General features: G+C 32.3%; 4 protein-coding genes across 4 annotated transcripts; 3 read left to right on the top strand and 1 right to left on the bottom strand.

Moving 5' to 3' along the window:
* The first annotated feature begins 8,125 nt into the window (after window positions 1-8,125).
* Window positions 8,126-9,248, top strand: LOC125588570 (14-3-3-like protein GF14 epsilon). The gene is made up of 4 exons (XM_048759987.1): window positions 8,126-8,621; window positions 8,714-8,801; window positions 8,890-8,999; window positions 9,095-9,248. Exons 1-4 carry the CDS (start codon window positions 8,272-8,274, stop codon window positions 9,246-9,248), a joined length of 702 nt encoding a protein of 233 aa, XP_048615944.1. The 5' UTR covers window positions 8,126-8,271.
* Window positions 9,249-10,992: 1,744 nt separating this feature from the next.
* LOC125589176 (uncharacterized hydrolase YugF-like) lies at window positions 10,993-13,956 on the top strand. The gene is made up of 3 exons (XM_048761559.1): window positions 10,993-11,793; window positions 13,472-13,564; window positions 13,642-13,956. The coding sequence occupies exons 1-3, from the start codon at window positions 11,161-11,163 to the stop codon at window positions 13,861-13,863; spliced, it is 948 nt and encodes a 315-aa protein (XP_048617516.1). The 5' UTR covers window positions 10,993-11,160; the 3' UTR covers window positions 13,864-13,956.
* Window positions 13,957-14,188: 232 nt separating this feature from the next.
* LOC125588568 (probable protein phosphatase 2C 17) lies at window positions 14,189-17,248 on the bottom strand. The gene is made up of 4 exons (XM_048759986.1): window positions 17,234-17,248; window positions 15,778-16,011; window positions 15,421-15,706; window positions 14,189-15,325 (listed from the first exon to the last, which is right to left on the bottom strand). The coding sequence occupies exons 1-4, from the start codon at window positions 17,246-17,248 to the stop codon at window positions 15,033-15,035; spliced, it is 828 nt and encodes a 275-aa protein (XP_048615943.1). The 3' UTR covers window positions 14,189-15,032.
* Window positions 16,999-17,680, top strand: LOC125589177 (multifunctional methyltransferase subunit TRM112 homolog B-like). The gene has a single exon (XM_048761561.1). It carries the CDS (start codon window positions 17,315-17,317, stop codon window positions 17,678-17,680), a length of 366 nt encoding a protein of 121 aa, XP_048617518.1. The 5' UTR covers window positions 16,999-17,314.
* The last annotated feature ends 201 nt before the right edge of the window (window positions 17,681-17,881 follow it).

Raw genomic sequence — 17,881 nt, 5'->3', positions numbered from 1 at the left:
TTGTTTTCTTTTTACCGATCAATCCAGCAAAGCAGTTGAACATCTTTATGTTCTTGTCGGAGATTAAAGCTTAACCGTAATCTAGGGAAGCTTGGGAAGCACCAAACCGATAAATAAAAAGGGATAAATGACGCCGGAAAAAGAGGAGGCAGTTCTTGAGCCGACCACCGCCGAAACCGCTGATGTGTCGGCCAGAGTTTCTGAAATCTCGCCGTACTTTGTTTTTAGATTATCTTTCACCAATACAAAACGATGACAGCCACTAAACCAAAACAGAGAAGAAGAAGAAGAAGAAGACTTATGAAAACGACGAGTTTTACAGAGCATGCAGGAGAGCCACATGTAACTTATATCTATGGTTTGTTTATATCGCTTCGGTCTTAAAGACATATAAAAGTTGTGTGTACGTATTTAGTATATCATTCTTTACTATAAAAAGAATAGGCTTATTCCTAGTAATTGGTTACTGTATTTCTTTTTTTTTTGTTAACAAATATAATTCAGGATGCATATAATTAAGCTACAAATTATGCGAGGAATCCGCGGCTAAGACACGGAGTCAATGATTTCAATTTTCTTATTATATTATTTCCACAAAGTATAATAGAATAACATTCCCATCGCGTTCATGAAACAAGATTAGTTAGTGACTGAAAAATTAATAAAATATAAATATATGATTTTTTTTAATCGATAATGCGAAATTCTTTTCGTCATCAAAAATATTTCACAACAACACATTATGATTGCAATAGTAGTGAGCAAATTTGTCATCCAGTTATGTAAATTGAATTATTAACTTTTAGCTAATATAGCTGCATATCATTGCACCACACAATTTTTATTAACTTTTATTGCAATATTTTAAAATATCCCATATATATTTATTTGTTGAAGTTTGAAAGATTTAAATAAATGCTATTGGATTAGTGTATATATTTATGTACCAAAATCCAAACTACTATCCCAAAATTATGAATTCTTTCAAACTCGATCATACACAATATACTTTCAGATATATAAAACTACTATAAAAAACGAACTATTAAATGTTGAGATCGTGTTTTTCTTTCTAAAAGCTCTAAAGAAAAGACAAGCAACATTAGCCAGAGCTTTTATTTAGAAAACGAAAAAGAAAGACAAAACGACTGAAAGACAGTAAGAGAACGTACGTAAGCATCAGGTCCGGTAGTTGCGTCGGGTAGCCGCAAGTAACGGCGTCCATCCAATCGGCGGTGAACTTCTCTCTTGGGATTCAATACTATCCGTCCATGGCAGATATTTACATGTCCTACCATCATACGTGCAGCTGTACGTTGGACCCAGTGATGAAGTGGCTATGACTCATTAAGTAGAAGACTACATCCAACTAATGGTCCCTCGTGTCACATGCTTTAAAACACTCGAATCATTCAAGCAAAAACAAGCACTCTCTCATGACACATGCATATGAGTGATATAGCAGTTGAAAATATTACTTTATTTCGACGAGAAAACAAATACTCCCTCCATTCCTAAAAAAATCATATTATAGAAAAAACTTTTGTTTTAAAAGATACATATTTTATATTTTCAATGTAATTTTTGTCAACTAATAATAAAAAAATCGTGAATTTCAAGAACATTAATTGCATTTCTTAAAATTTTATTGGTTTTAAAATATAGGAATATAAAATTACAAAAAAAACTATGCAGTTATAACTAAGTTTTAATATATTTTATTAAAAAATGTAAAAATTCTAAAACATAGATTTTTTAGGATAAGGTGATATTATAATGGTGAATAACCAAACAATACAATCATATAGTACTTGACTCTATCTTTTTTTTTTTGCTAAAACTGACACTATCATTGATATGGATTCATAACAGTATGGCTATTTCTGAATTAGTATGGTCGATTAAAAAATAACGACATATATTTTGGTAAATTCTTTAAGTGATGCTTGCCTCGTAGAAAATAACGTTAACGTTGGTTTTCTGTTTCTAGAAAGTTATTACCCCTTCCGTATTGTAAGTAGTTTTAGAGAAATTTTGTGTTTCGAAATATAACTATTTTTATATTTTAGATAACTTTTACATTTATTAGATATAGTGGGACCAATCAAACAAAATAGACATATTTATGATTGTTAAGTAATATCTAATCTATATATTAAATAATATTTTTTAAACAAATAATAACTTTTTAATCTTTATGCTTTTAGGTAAAACTACCTGCATTAGGAAGAACAGAGGGAGTATTTTTGTTTATAGGTTCCCTTTCGCTTTCTTTTGAGAAAACGTGAAACTTGGCACACATTAAGCATCACACAATCTCGAAAATTTTATTATTCAAAACAAATCCCAACGGTTATAGGCAAATACACAAAGTGGACGTAAGCGACATGGAAAAGTTTATAAACATGTTGTCCTTGTTTTTTATATACGTGTCGTGTAAAATTACGTAAAACATAGTAAAGAATATATATCCAATAGACGTTTGTTATGTACTTCTGTTATCTCTTTTTTTGCTAAAATGTTATGTTATCTCCACAAATATATATAATCGGATTTGGAGAAATGACGCTGTATATTACAAAACTAAATTAAAGAATGGGTCCAACGAAAGATATATATATATATATATATACTTGTTGTGATAATTTTAATATATCAATGAATAAGATACTTATTACCGAATTTAAAAAAGGATTTTTGACAAAACTAACCCACAACTTGATTTTAACTCTAAATATATACCCAAACTTGAATCAAATGCAAAACTAACCTAAAAGCCTAGTGAAATTACAGCTTAGCTCTTTGCGACCAAACAAAAACACAGAAGCCATTTTTACGAATATAGCCCTAGTAAATCGTCTGAGTCGTATGAGATGTTGGAAGTCGTCTAGACGACTGAAGTGTAAGTCGTTTGGTACCGGTTTATTTTAAAATAATTTATAAATCTTGTAAAAAAAATTTTGATGCGTGAAAAATAAAAATCAAGTAATTATAAACAGTTTTAAGTGATATAAATTAAGATATGATAAAATTGATTTGTTTTGAAGATAGATGAGTGGAAGTAGTGAATCATGAAATACTTTGGTTTAGGAGTTTGGCAAACATATGTTGTAGTATTGTATGTATTGTTAGGGTTAGATTTTGGAAAACTAAAATTTTTTTCAAAAATTAGTTTCACCTATATGTGTTTATTTATGTGTATAGTAAACACTTTTCAAGTTTGATTTGATTTTATGAAGTCTTTAATTAGATAATTAAGTTTAGGGGTTATGTTTAGGGTGTAGACGACTTATATTTCAGTCGTCTGTTGAATAATTTATTCGGACGACGTATATTTCAGTCGTCCACATCGTACCGAACCTTTAATTTTACCAATGTACGTTTTAACCTAACCGGATCATTTTACTCGGACGACTTACATTTCAGTCGTCTGGTGAAGAAATTAAAACAGACGACTTACATGTAAGTCGTCCAAATATTCCCGCCTAAATTTTTTTAAAAAATTATTTTTCCGCATAAATAATTTAAACCAGACGACTTACTTGTAAGTCGTCTGGAAAGTCTTCTATTTTAGTTTCCCGCTAAAAATATTTAATTTCCCGCCAAAAATATTAAACTCTTCTGGACGACTTACATGTAAGTCGTCTGTTTTAATTTCTTCACCAGACGACTGAAATGTAAGTCGTCCAGGAAGTCGTCTGAGTCAAAAATATTTAACTTTATTGGATTTTTTGTCTCCTTATATAAAAAAAAATTTACACATTCTCTATCCTCCTCTCAAATGGCTGCAACAAAATGTAATGTTCATCATTCTAAAACTCTCCAACCTCTCTCTAATCTCTTTGACTTGAAAACACCAAACTTTATATGAATTTTTCAGTTTTGTCTCATGTATTTCTTACTAATCTATCTCTTTTGCAGGTTTTTAATCAAATGATACTCATCTTCCACTAATTTAAAGGTAAATCTATTAATTTTAGATATGTATTTTTGTGTGTTCTATAAATGTAGATTTATCTAATCTTCCACTCATTTTCTCTATTTTTAAGTCATTTGAACGTTTTTGGATATGCAGGTTTTTCGGATCTGGATTTGATATGCAGGTTTTTCAGATCTGGAAGACTTCTTGGACGACTTACCTGTTAGTCGTCTGGAAGTCGTCTGGACTTCTTGGAAGTCTTCTGACAAAGTCGTCTGGACTTCCAGGAAGTCGTCTGGACTTCCAGGAAGTCGTCTGGACTTCCAGGAAGTCGTCTGGACTTCCAGGAAGTCGTCTGGACTTCCAGGAAATCGTCTGGACTTCCAGGAAGTCGTCTGGACTTCCAGGAAGTCGTCTGGACTTCATGGAAGTCTTCTGACGAAGTCTCCCTTTCATAATAGATCTGAGCGTTTTGGTAAGTTCTTATGTCTGATTTTTCTTCATTTGGTAACTTCTTGTTGTATAAAGTTCTTACTTTTTTCCAAACTAAAACACTCCAAACTCACTCTAATCTCTTTGACTTGAAAACACCAAACTTTATATGAATTTTCCAGTTTTGTCTCATGTCTTTCTTACTAATCTATCTTTTTTGCAGGTTTTTAATTAGATGGTACTCATCTTCCACTAATTTAAAGGTAGATCTATTATTTTTAGATATGTATTTTTGTGTGTTTTGTAAAGGTAGATTTATCTAATCTTTCACTCATTTTTCTGTTTTTAAGCCATTTGAACGTTTTTGGATATGCAGGTTTTTCAGATCTGGATTTAATATGTAGGTTTTTCAGACCTGGAAGACTTCTGGGACGACTTACCTGTTAGTCGTCTGGAAGTCGTCTGGACTTCTTGGAAGTCTTCTGACAAAGTCGTCTGGACTTCCTGTAAAGTCGTCTGGACTTCCTGTAAAGTCGTCTGGAAGTCGTCTGAACTTCCTAAAAGTCTTCTGACAAAGTCGTCTGAACTTCCTGGAAGTCGTCTGGACTTCTTAAAAGTCGTGTGGTCTTGTCTACTCAAGTGGAATCCAAGCTTGTCTTTGTAGAGGAATGATCTATAATAGTTTTGTTTGTGGTCTGTTTTGTGAATTGCATGTCTACTCTTTTAGTTGTGAATTTTTTGTAAAATCAGTAATAATGTTTTCCAAGATGTATTAAATGTGCTAACAATATGTTTACACATTTACAAATCAATGAAATAATAGACTTCAGTAGCCTTTTTCTTATCTTTGGATTCATATGCAATAATAAACTCCAATGGCCTTTTTCTCATCTTAGTAAACAAGAATGTTGGTAGCTTTATATTGATACAACATTTTAAGAAGCATTTTAACCCTTCTTCCAACTCATAACAATAGTCATCATTATTGTCTATAACAATAATACTTAAGAGATGGAAACAAACAATAGTAACTAGTCAAAGCATATCATATTTTATTATAAGTTTGCGTTGAAAAACTTTGTCAAATTTAGTAAAACTAAGGGAGAGAACATATTTTGTAAATATGAGTTTTACATATCTTGAAGTTACTTATCACTCTTAAAAATACAAGTTATTCAAAAACTAAAGTAGAAGACTTAAAAACTAGCGGAGAAGACGCGGACGACTTCAATCTAAGTTGTCCAGACGACTAAACTATACGTCGTCTGGTCAACGCAGAGGTTATTTTTGCAATTGACTTTGAAATCTGTTATTTCGGACGACTGAAAAATAAGTCGTCTACTATTGTTTGGCTAAAAAAAAAACTCCAAAAAAGCTAGACGACTTACATTTCAGTCGTCATAGGTTAGTTTTGCATTTGACTGGATTATTTCAGAAGTTTAACTTTTTTGGACGACTTACATTTCAGTCGTCTAGTGAAAATTAAAATAATAATATTTTTTAAAAGTAGACAACTTACAGTTAAGTCGTCATAGGTTAGTTTTGCAACTGGAAAAAAAAACTTCAAGATTTAATTATATACAGACGACTTATAATTCAGTCGCCCACGAGACGACTGAAATGTAATTCGTCCAGGATTTACGAGGTTTGACCAGAATCTCGGAAAAAAATCATGGACGACTTACAAGTAAGTCGTCTCGTGGACGACTGAATTATAAGTCGTCTGTGTATAATTAAATTTTGAAGTTTTTTTTTCAATTGCAAAACTAACCTATGACGACTTAAGTCGTCTACTTTTAAAAAATATTATTATTTTAATTTTCGCCAGACGACTAAAATGTAAGTCGTCTGGGGAAGTCAAACTTCTGAAATTATCCAGTCAAATGCAAAACTAACCTATGACGACTGAAATGTAAGTCGTCTAGGTTCTTTGGAAATTTTTTTGAAACCAAACAAAAACAGACGACTTAACTTTCAGTCATCTCAGGTTACAGATTTCAAAGTCAATTGCAGAAATAACCTCTGCGTTGACCAGACTACTTCTAGGTAAGTTGTCTACAGCCAGACGACTTCCCAAGTAAGTCGTCTGACGAACAGATCTGGAAAAAAACTCGATGTCATACCTTAAATTGGTGAGATAAGTTTCTAGCATACATAAGGCTTCTCCAAGCACACAGAATCACAAACGAAAGTAACCCACCCAGAATCGTTAGCTTCTATGACTTTATGAACCATAAAAAATTTAGAATCAAAATCTTGGGTTTTTTTAGCTCATTGTGGAGAGAAAGTGAGAGATATGTTGTGTTTAGTTCACAAGAATGGAAAAAGAAGAAGGGTAAATCGATTTTGAGAGCATTAAGAGCTTCAAATTGGTTGTTCATGGTGGTTGTGGTATTGATGACAATAGCAATCTTGTAATTACTTGAAGATGATGAGGGTGAGAGAGTAAAAATGTCATTTTCGAAAAAAAAAAGAAAAAAAAAATTGATGGCATTTTCGTAAATTATATGAACTTGTAGGGTAAATAGGGCAAAACCAATTTTCAAAAAAAAAAAGGTTAGTTTTGTGTTTGACTTTAAGTTATAGGTCAATTCTGCGAAAAGCCCATTTAATAATACGATAAAAAAGAACTTTGTATAAGTTATAGTGTGCATTCCAAAGTGACAAGCAGTCGTTTAACCGAGAGGGCTTGCAATTGTAATGGGGTCGTCCTGAAGCGTTCCTACTGGGTCGTATACTTGGCCTTGTAAAAGATCTATCTTGGACTGCAAATATATGGGCTTCTCTCCTCCGCCTACATATAAGGTTATATCACTATCTTCTTTTATGCTTTTGTTTATAAAAGCATAATTATAATGTTGAATTTACATCCTACTTTCAAACCTTGTTAATATATATAAAACTTATAAAATAAAAATATTTAGTATATATTATAGTAAATTTAAATATAAATAGTAAAATAATGGATGCATATAGATTCTAGTCAATATAAATTTAATATTAACGAAAATATAGATTATTAATCAATCTATTTAGCTACTTTTTTTTAATTGTGAAGATAAGACCCTTAAAAATCTTGACAATGTCTCATATTTATATACAGTCATAAACTATATACATGTTCATCTAGTGAAACATATCCAACCTATACTGACATCAATTATATTTATTTGGAAAGATATATATGTTTTTATCTTAAATATTTAATTTAGATTTATCTTCTTATCCTCATCCTAAATGTTTCCTTTTGTTTTATAAATATCCTATCAATTTTTCTTAATTTTTCCATTTTACAAATTGTTTTGTCAATTCCTTTCTTACAAATTTAATAATATCTTTTGTATAGTAGTTTATGATATATATATATATATATATAGACCTGTTTTGACGCATGGTTGGGTTCGGTAATCCATTTTTTATCTCCATAATCACTTCTCTTCAAAGTTTCAACTAATCTGACATCGATCATCCCTTTTAATTCACATTAAGAAAACAATACAGATAAACTGGTGGAGATCAAATCTATGGAAAACGATAGAGGGAAGTTGATTTACATGGCTACGATTGCTTACCTAGCTAAAAGATATGATGGTATAATTTCACATAGTTGCGTTTTTCAAACTAGACTTGCGTCGTTACACTACTTGATCCTGATCTAAAGCAGTATATTAGGACAATTTTCGATGGTTAATGACCATGCTGGTTTATATGTTTTCATGCGGTCGTCCAGTCGATAGTTGTATAATTTCGCATAGTTGCGTTTTTCAAACTAGACTTGCGTCGTTACACAAGTTGATCCTGATCTAAACCAGTATATCAGGACAATTTTCGATGGTTAATGACCAAACTGGTTTATATGTTTTCATGTGGTCGTCCGGTCAATGGTTATATAATTTGTGGTATTGAATTACATATTAGTTATGTTTACAAATCACATGATTACAAACTTATGTTACGTGGCAGATATGACGAAATCGATGAGAAAAGTATGTGAGTATGAAATAGAGCTAACTGACGTAGAGAGAGAACTACTAGCAATTGGCTACAAAAATGTGATGACGACTAAGAGAGCATCATTGAGAGCATTATCTTCCATTGAAGAAAAGGAAGACTCCAAAGGAAACAAGCAAAACGTGAAATTGATTAATAAAAAGCTAGAGATAGTTAAACATGAGTTTTTCAGTGTTTGTAATGACATTTTGTCTCTCATTGATTCTCATCTCATTCCATCAACTACCAATGTCGAGTCAACCGTTTATTACTACGCAATGTGAGTTACAACTTACATCCCATCATCATAATCAATGTCGTTATCGTCACCGTCATTGTTTTTTCTTGTTTATTGTGTTTCTTGGTATGCAGGAAAGCAAATTATTTTCGATATATGGCAGAGTTTGGTTCTGATGCTGAACGTGAAGGAGCTGCAGATAATTCTCTCGAGGCATATAAGGTCATCTTTCAGTTGTGTTTTATCTCTTATATTTTGTTTTTTTTTGTTAATTTGATATAATATATAAAGGGCTTGTATGTACTTGTAGATTGCAATGGAAACGGCAGAGGGTGGTTTATCGCCAACGAATATGGTTAGACTTGGCTTGGCTTTGAACTTCTCGATTTTCAACTATGGGATCCTTAAATCTACTGAAAGGTATGCATAATGTATAACTGTGCACGCATTTAATAAATGCTTTAATGTTTTAGAACGTTAGATAATAAAATATTCAAGTGTTTAAAAATATACAGTGCGTGTAAATTGGCTAAAAAGGCTTACGACGAAGCAATCTCTGAACTTGACGGTGCTGACAAGCAGTCGTACGAAGATACCATGTTTATCGTAGAGATACTTCGAGACAATATTTCCGTGTGGACAGACGGTAGTAATATACATAAGAGATAATACAGTTTTTTTCTTTTTTATCGCCTTACTGCTGGGGTAATTTTTCTATTGATATTCTATTGATACTAATCAGAAGAGTGAATATTTGCAGAGCTGATTATTGATACCCCGCAAAACAAGAACTAGATCATGTTTTTGAGACGATGAAGGGGTAAGCCCTTGGCCGTGCAACTTGGGTTTAGCGCATATAAAGCAATTTATTTAAGAAAAAAAAGTTCTGATAAAGGAGAAAGTCTTTGACTCTTTGATAAACAATATGACTAGTCTTTTTAATATCTCTTTATTCGTCTTAATTCAACCATATTGTTTTCCATCCGAATAAATATAGTCAGCAGTCCATTGATTAATTTAATCTGCGTAGAAATGAAGCATCTTTTTATCGAACATATATATTCCGTACAAATGAAAAGATGTAGCGACGTTATTGATTACTTGACACATGCAAAACTACATCGAAGCTAATAAAGTTAGCTACCAACATATCTACTAATTTGGCTTTAATTGGATGTCATTGTCAGGTGTCACAAAAACTAACTAAAATAAGATGAGCCATATAACCATATTATTTTCATTGCTTAATGAAATTGTGGATGGTGCTTGGAATGCTAGTACACAGAAGTGTGGTATAAGATGTATTTTCCGTGGTAATTAATACAAATCTGGAAACAATATGGTTCTCGACTCGCGAAAGTTTATTCAAGTAGTTCTACTTGATGATGGGTGTTTACGAGAAGGCAGTAACAAAGGAATTAGATGAGTTCATGTTTTCTCCGATTCTCACTCCTTAATCAATATGATTAACATTTAACAAGGGAAAGGAGAACACATTGAGCTGACCAATATGCTAGTTGTTACATGGTTCTCAACATCATATAATGTCATATTATAGAGATTGTTAAATAAATTCTAACGGTTTTATAATAAAAAGTACTGATAATTTTTTTGGTGATTATGCTCTTGTCACTTCAACTTAGGCTGATTACTTTCTGATTTTTATTTAGAGAAACCAATATGTTAGCAGATTCGATTGCTAATTTGAAACTCTTGTCTTATCTTTTGAATAAAATGAGATATTGTTTGACAAAAGAAAAAGAAGAAGAAGGATCTTTTTTTTTTTGATCAAAGGAATGATCATTTTTTATTCTCACGATTTTCAAATTAATTCTAGAAAATATAATTTTATTTTCTTCTATAATATTGATAGATGGAAAACTTTTTCATGATTTGACAAAGAAAAGACACTTTCTTTTACCAAATTTGAACGACGCGTTGTTTTTGGTTTGTGTCTATTTCACAAGCTGTAATCTTATCGAGTCTTCAATTCTTGGATTTTTTGTCAACCTTCAATTCTTGGATTTATGGAATTAAATTTCAAACCTAGACACTGTCATAACTTTATGTTCCCATTTAAGATTACCACGTGCGCCTCGAATTCAGATACAAATATTTTCGTAAAATGTATACAATTTTTGGCTACCTTTTAAAAAGATTTGATTGTACAGCCTGACAAGAAAGCAAATACTAGTATGTACTAAAGGTAAGTAGGTAACACAACGCATATTGTACAGATTCTACATTCGTATTCCTTTTTATTGAAGATAGAATTAGAGAAGATAAATAAATAAACTGATTCTTGTAAAAACATTTATTTTCTTACTAATAATAATAATAAAAAATGATAATTTATTGATCTCTGTTACATGCAAAGAAAACTAGCTTCAAGTGATGTGACTCCATAGTTTTAAAAGAAAACATATTTCAATATAAGCCTCCTGACGTATATAAATATTAAATTTCTGATGGTTGGCAATAAATCCCCAACCAATACCAGAGAACCAAACACAACACACACCACAATATATTCTACTCAATTTTTTTTAGAAACTTCACATTTTAAACTCTCTTTTTTGTAATGACAGGTTGCTTCAGCTTCTCTGAAGTAATAGAAGGGGCTTACAGATACGGGTTCAAAAGATCCGGTATACGACCCGTAACCATCGACTTGAAAGACGGAACCGTGGTCCATTTCTGGGTATCCAAGACCCGAGACGAGTCCAAACCCAACCTCCTCCTCATCCACGGACTCGGAGCTTCTGCCATCTGGCAATGGTACGACGTCGCACGACGCCTCTCTCCTCATTTCAACCTCTTCATCCCCGACCTCGTTTTCTTCGGCGGATCCTCCACGACCCGACCCGAAAGATCCGACGTTTTCCAGGCCCAGACGCTTATGCGGGCCTTAGAGGCCCAGTCCGTGAAACGTTTCAGCCTCGTCGGTCTTAGCTACGGCGGGTTCGTCGGTTACCGAATGGCGTCGATGTACGGAGACGCCGTTGAGAAGGTGGTGATATGCTGCGCCGCCGTGTGCGTGGAGGAGAATGACATGAGGGACGGCGTTTTCGCCGTCTCGGATCTTGATGAAGCTTCCAAGATTCTCGTGCCGGAGTCTGTGAAGAAGCTACGGGAACTTATCGGTTACATCTTCTACAAGCCGGCGTTGGCGAGACTGGTTCCTCCTTGTCTGCTCCATGATTTCATCGAACATGTGAGCTACTTTCTTCTTTTAGCTTGTTCATCCAATGATATTTGGACATGTGTCTACCTGTCTTAATGCATTTTAACAGATACAGTAGTAAATATTATTATGATCAGAAAAAGGCGAAAAAGTTTTTAAGATGATAAAAATCTAGCAAATGGGAAAAATAGTCTTCAAAAAGAGATATTTGAAAGATTCTAACTGTTTTTAGATAAGATATTAAATTGTCCACTTGAAGTTCTAGAGAGACCTGTCTAGCTGGATTTTTTTCTGTATAATTTCACTTTTCGGTTTTTAATTTTTTTCACTATATTTTTTTTTTGTCAAAAATTGCTAATCTTTTAGACTATATTTGTGAAGTGATTTTGCCTCGTGTCCTTTCTACGATCAATTTCACAAAACAAATATGACGTGGCTACTGAAATTGATGACATGTCTTATAACTTAATATGACATAGACAATTGCATTTAATGTTAATTTATATTTTTGATAAACTTTTTAAAATATGGCAATAACTTATATATTACATTTAATTTTAATTTGTATTTTTGGAATTTTTTTAAAAATATGAGAATAACTCATAAATCATCATTAAAATAAATATATTCAAATATGACATTATAAATTTCGAAATATAATTTAATTATATATTTTTAAATTATACAATTTTATTACTAAAATTTTCAAAAATGTATACAATTTTTTTAGAAAATTATAAAAATTTAATCGTAAAATCATTATTTTCTTATATATCTACAAATTTTATAAATATTGTTTAATTTTAATTTTTGGTTGTCATGCAACTTTTGCAAATTTATTTAATATATTTAATTAAAATAAATAGATAGAAAAATCTATCTAAGATTATAATTTCAAATATATACATGCATATTCTTAAATATAATTTTTATGTTTAATGAAATCAAATTTATATTAAAATATTGATACGAAAAGAAAAAAATTACAATATTAATAAAATTTTGTTTTAAAATATAATTTATATTTATCTGTTAAAAAATATTTTAAATTTTTTTACTGCACATGGTGTAGGAAGACACCTAGTTATACTTATATATATAGTTAAATATGCATGCATATATTATTTACTAGAGTATAATGCAACTTTTTATTAATATTTGTTTGGTACTTCATTGTGGTACTTGTTATGGCAGTTCTTTTGCAGAGTACTTGTTCTACCTACACAACAAGAACAAGTTATTAATTTTATCCACTATATTTTGTCAAAAATTTATAGTAGATTATACACATATATTGAAATATGTATACATCCATATTTTTTACTAGATCTCATTTATAATGCAGTTTTCAGACCTTTTTTATTAACATTTGTCTGGTACTTTATTGTTGTACTTCTTATGGCAGTTCTTTCGGAAAGTACTTACTCCGCGCAGTGCGCACAACATGAACAACTTATTCTTTTTGTTTAACCTTTTATTTTTATTTTTTATTTTTTTATTTTTTTTCTTTAAGAAATAAATATTTTTTCAAACCCGAAAACGGGAATTCAGTTTCGGTTACAAGTTCCATTTGAACAAAATTTCCCAAGTCAGAGTATTACAACCTAGCTTCGCCCACCCACTAGACCCGGCACATTCCGCTAACCTTTTATATTTACATGAAAAGTTTACTAATTTGTAAAAAAAAAATGTAAATGAACCAAAACAGGCATTGACCAGAGAAAATGTTAAAGAAAAGAGGGAGTTGATCAAAGACATACCAAAAGATAGAATAGTCTCCGAAATTCCAAAGCTCACACAGGTTCATCCCTCTTCTCGAATTTTCTCATTAATCACTCTCACTAATCGTCATTAATAACTTTTTAATTATGAATGCAGCCAACTTTGATTATATGGGGAGAGCATGATCGAGTGTTTCCATTGGTGATGGGTAAGAGACTTAAACAGCACTTAGGAGATAATGGGAAGCTTGTTGTCATCGAAAGAACTGGTCATATCTTTAATTTTGAAAAACCTAAAACTTATGTTAAACATCTGAAGTCTTTTCTTATGCAGACTAAACAACAGGTTCCTGTCTCTAACGGATCTGTTAAGTCTTAAACATCTGTATTATTTTCATATCTTGTAAGGATTATTAACGCATGTAGCAGCTAGTGAATTTCTATTAAATGTAGAAAGTGTTTGATTCCTAAACCAAACATTTCACTGGTTATTAATTTCGTATTAGGCTAAATTACGTTCACATTTATGAGATTTAATTAGTTGGCCATAGGAAAAAGTTTCATGGAAGTGTGCTTATTTTCAATCAAGATAAATCAAAATAAATAATATTCTCTTTGTTATTTTCAATGTTTTTCTTGTTTTTGAAATGAGATGATTGTAAATGTTGGAAGAAGAAGGTGGATGTACCAAAGAGAAGGATAATATTTGCAGAGAGAGAAAAATCTTTGCAAATAATAAAAGCCCTCTCGTGATGGTGAATTGATATTTGCCTCCAGAACAAAGCTAACAAGAATGTATCTTGCTGCTGAAAGAAGAGGCATATCTTTCTTCCTTATACATAACAAAGCTCAGAATCTAATGAAAATATTAAACGAGAACATAGAACTATTGACATTGGAGCATAAACGCTTGTGATTGATTGTATATGATGTTTGCATAGCATTTGGTATTATATTAGAGGCGGTCTCTAACTTCTTGCTTCGAAAACCCTACGTAGGTTATAAAACATACTGCTTTTCTGAAAGCCTCATGGGCCTATATTTAGGCCTTTTATAAAAGCCTTGTAAAATTGTAAGCCTACTGATGTGGAATGCATATGGAATGATTGATTATTTTTCAGTTATATGGTATTGGTTCAACCGGAAGCCGGATTCCGGGTTTAAACGGTTTTTTGTGGATTTTACCAAATTTTTAAATAGTGGATTTTGCCAAAAACTCAAACCGGATTATATATTGGATCACCGGATTTACCGGTTCGACCACAGATCTGGTTGGATTTCAAAACACTGGTTATACTATATGGAAGAAAATGTATAAAACATGTATCAAAGAAAAATAGAGTATCAAATAGATCAGTTATTCATTATTCCAAGAATATATCTTCAAGACTAAATTATTAATCAAATTTCTATTTTGTTTTTTTATATGATAAGATGTTATCTGGTTTGTCAAACTAAACTCCTAACATTTTGAGACTGCAAACGTACCAAGAATCAGAACAAACTGAGCCGGACCCAAACAAGAATCACATAAGCTGAATCTATCATCTATTTAAACCGGACAACAATGCAAGATATGTCATCTTTACTGTTTCTTTTCAATGCTCCAACAACTAGTTGTTTAGCCGCTTTCTTTGGATCTTTAAACTTCAAAGCTATGTCAACTGCTTCTTGGTTTGCCATCACCTTTGAAATACCGTCACTAGCCAAAATAAGAATCTCTGTGTGGCTATCAATTTTGACATCCTTAATGTCAGGCTCTCTATTCATAAACGCTTTGAGGTCCTTATCACCAAAGGTACGAGACACAGCTAATATACCATTCACTCGAGCAACATCACCTGCTCAAAACTCACAAACATGAGAATCATCATCACTATTATTTAATAGCTATATGTATAATACTCAAAAATATAAAAATAAAATATTAATTAACCTGGCCTGTTGGTTACAAATCCACCTTTACTCTCGATCATACTCCTTTCAGCATCAGTATTAGGATCATGATCAACACTTATCTGCGTTGCTTTACCTCTACGAGACACAATGGCTCTTGAATCACCCACATTAGCTATCCACATAACCTTCCCATTTATCAAAATAGCAGTCACTGCGGTTGAACCACCACTCCATAAATCCGAACTAGTATCCGACAAAATCGCTTTGTCTGTATTCTCATAAGCTTTTACTATCGTTCTTCGAGGATCAACCAAGAACTCTCCCTAGAAAACATTAACACATTATAACTAATCATAATACACAAAAGTAAACTACAATATTTTGTAAGACTTACATCTTTAAGGATGTTGGAGAAGAGATGTTTCTGCAAATAAGCAGCTACTTGATCACCTTTATGACCATCAAAGATTGCAAATAAACCAAGTTCATTGCCTTCGACGTTGATGAGCTTAGCAACATGATAATCCTCCAATGGATGCTTAGCCTTCCCCTTCATTAAACTATATCCAAACTTGATTTCTCCATCGGGTTTTCCTTTACTAGAACGAGATTTTTGTCCTAGTACAATCTAGCATTAAGATGGCGTAATCAGACATAACATAATCATGTTCCACCAGTTTGTCCGTACAAAAACATTCATATAGGAAAATATAAAATTCGAAAATAATACTCAAGGTAACGATTAATTACTAGTGAATAAAAAAATAGAAAAAAGGGAGTTTGCTTGTTTACTTGTGTATCAGAACGAGAGCAGCAGATCCTTTTCATCAGGAAGCTAAAGAGGAGGAAGATAAAGCAAGATCGAGGAAAGAAATGAGCGTAACCAAACTCTCTTTAATCTACAACCCGAAGAGATGAAGAAGCCTTCGCTCTACTTCGTTAATGTCGTTTTCTTTGTATCCACTTTTTTTGGCACAATATATCCACTTATAATAACTCAATCTGGTTATTCTGTAAATTAAACTCATATGATATGTTTATTTTATAACTCTTTTTGCATGTTTTTTTTTGGAAAAAATACATAAATATTTCCACAAAAGGAAGTATATAGTCTATTCTTTTTCTTTTGATTTTATTTCCATTTATTTTCTGTATTGATAACTATGCAATAATTACAATTTGACAAATTAAGCTTGTGTGTGTGTTGTGTATCAAATTATGACAACTTATAATGAGACTTATATGTAATTTAGATAAACAAATTATATCTATGGATTAGTTGTTTACTATTTTTAGAGCACTGAAGAAATCTCAAAGCTCTCAACATGAAATGACTAAGACTAAAAGAGTAGAAAAAAAGTCAAAAATGTTATTTTTGTTCTTTAAAACTATGATAGATGTCAATTTGTATATAACTTTATTTTATTTTCTATTTAATTTTAATTTCATAACAAAATAATACAAATCTTAAATTGAGAAGGTGTTACTTTTTTCTTTCTCTCTGAAGTTACACTGAATATTGAAGATAATCAGTCAAGATCCCAACTCGAAAACAGAGGGGGAGTGAACCCAAAGATGTTCTTACTCTTTTGTGGTTTATTTCTAGCAGATTTGTTTCTTTTATATCACATATATTCTTCATTTTACCTTTCTGGGAAAAACTATTTTTATACAATATTTTTCGTGATCATGCATAAGTCATACAATAGAAAATTTCTGATCACTTTGATAGTAAGTTACGGACCTATGGTACTAATGGACTTACAACCTTTATTAACATTTTCATTTCTAGCTATCGGCCTTAAATGGATAAAGCCCATTTACACAACTAGATTCTAGCTAAACCAGACCTTTTCGTCAGTCATCGCCCACCACGACACATCGCCGCAGAGAGAGAGAGAGAGAGAGAGAGAAAGCGAGAGGCGAAAAAGATGAGGTTGATAGTGCACAATATGTTGACTTGCAACATCAAGGGAGTGGTCAACAAGTTCCCTCTCCGGATCGAAGCCGAGAAGGTGATCAAGAAGGAGGTTGACTTCAACCCTGATTTTCTCAGACACATGCTGGCCAAGATCGAGTGGAAGGCTCTGGTGGACGGTGCACGCTCCATGGGGTACACCGAGCTTCCTGGTCACGCACCGGCGCTAGAATCCGACGAATCGTTCCTCAGGAAGTTCCACCACGCGTTGCTCGAGCTCCACCTCGAGGAAGGCTCGCTCGTATGCCAAGAAACCGGTAGAAAGTTTCCAGTCGAGAAAGGAGTCCCAAACATGCTTCTCCACGAGGACGAAGTTTAAAATAGAATCAAACTATTATTGCCTTGTGTTATGGATGAATGATCTTCATACACCTAGCCAAAGTAACTTTTTTTTTTTTTTTTTTTTTCCCCAAAAAAACCAAAGTAACTTACTGAATCTTATAGCTAAAGCACTATCTTCATACCGGTTTGCTTTCTCGGTAACCGGTACAGTGCACAACAGACTCGGAGTCTGAGCATT

The sequence above is a fragment of the Brassica napus genome, chromosome C6 (assembly GCF_020379485.1).
Source record: "Brassica napus cultivar Da-Ae chromosome C6, Da-Ae, whole genome shotgun sequence".
Taxonomy (NCBI): domain Eukaryota; kingdom Viridiplantae; phylum Streptophyta; class Magnoliopsida; order Brassicales; family Brassicaceae; genus Brassica; species Brassica napus.
The sequence above is the reverse complement of the archived record's forward strand: the minus strand, read 5'-3'. Positions and strand labels throughout refer to the sequence as shown.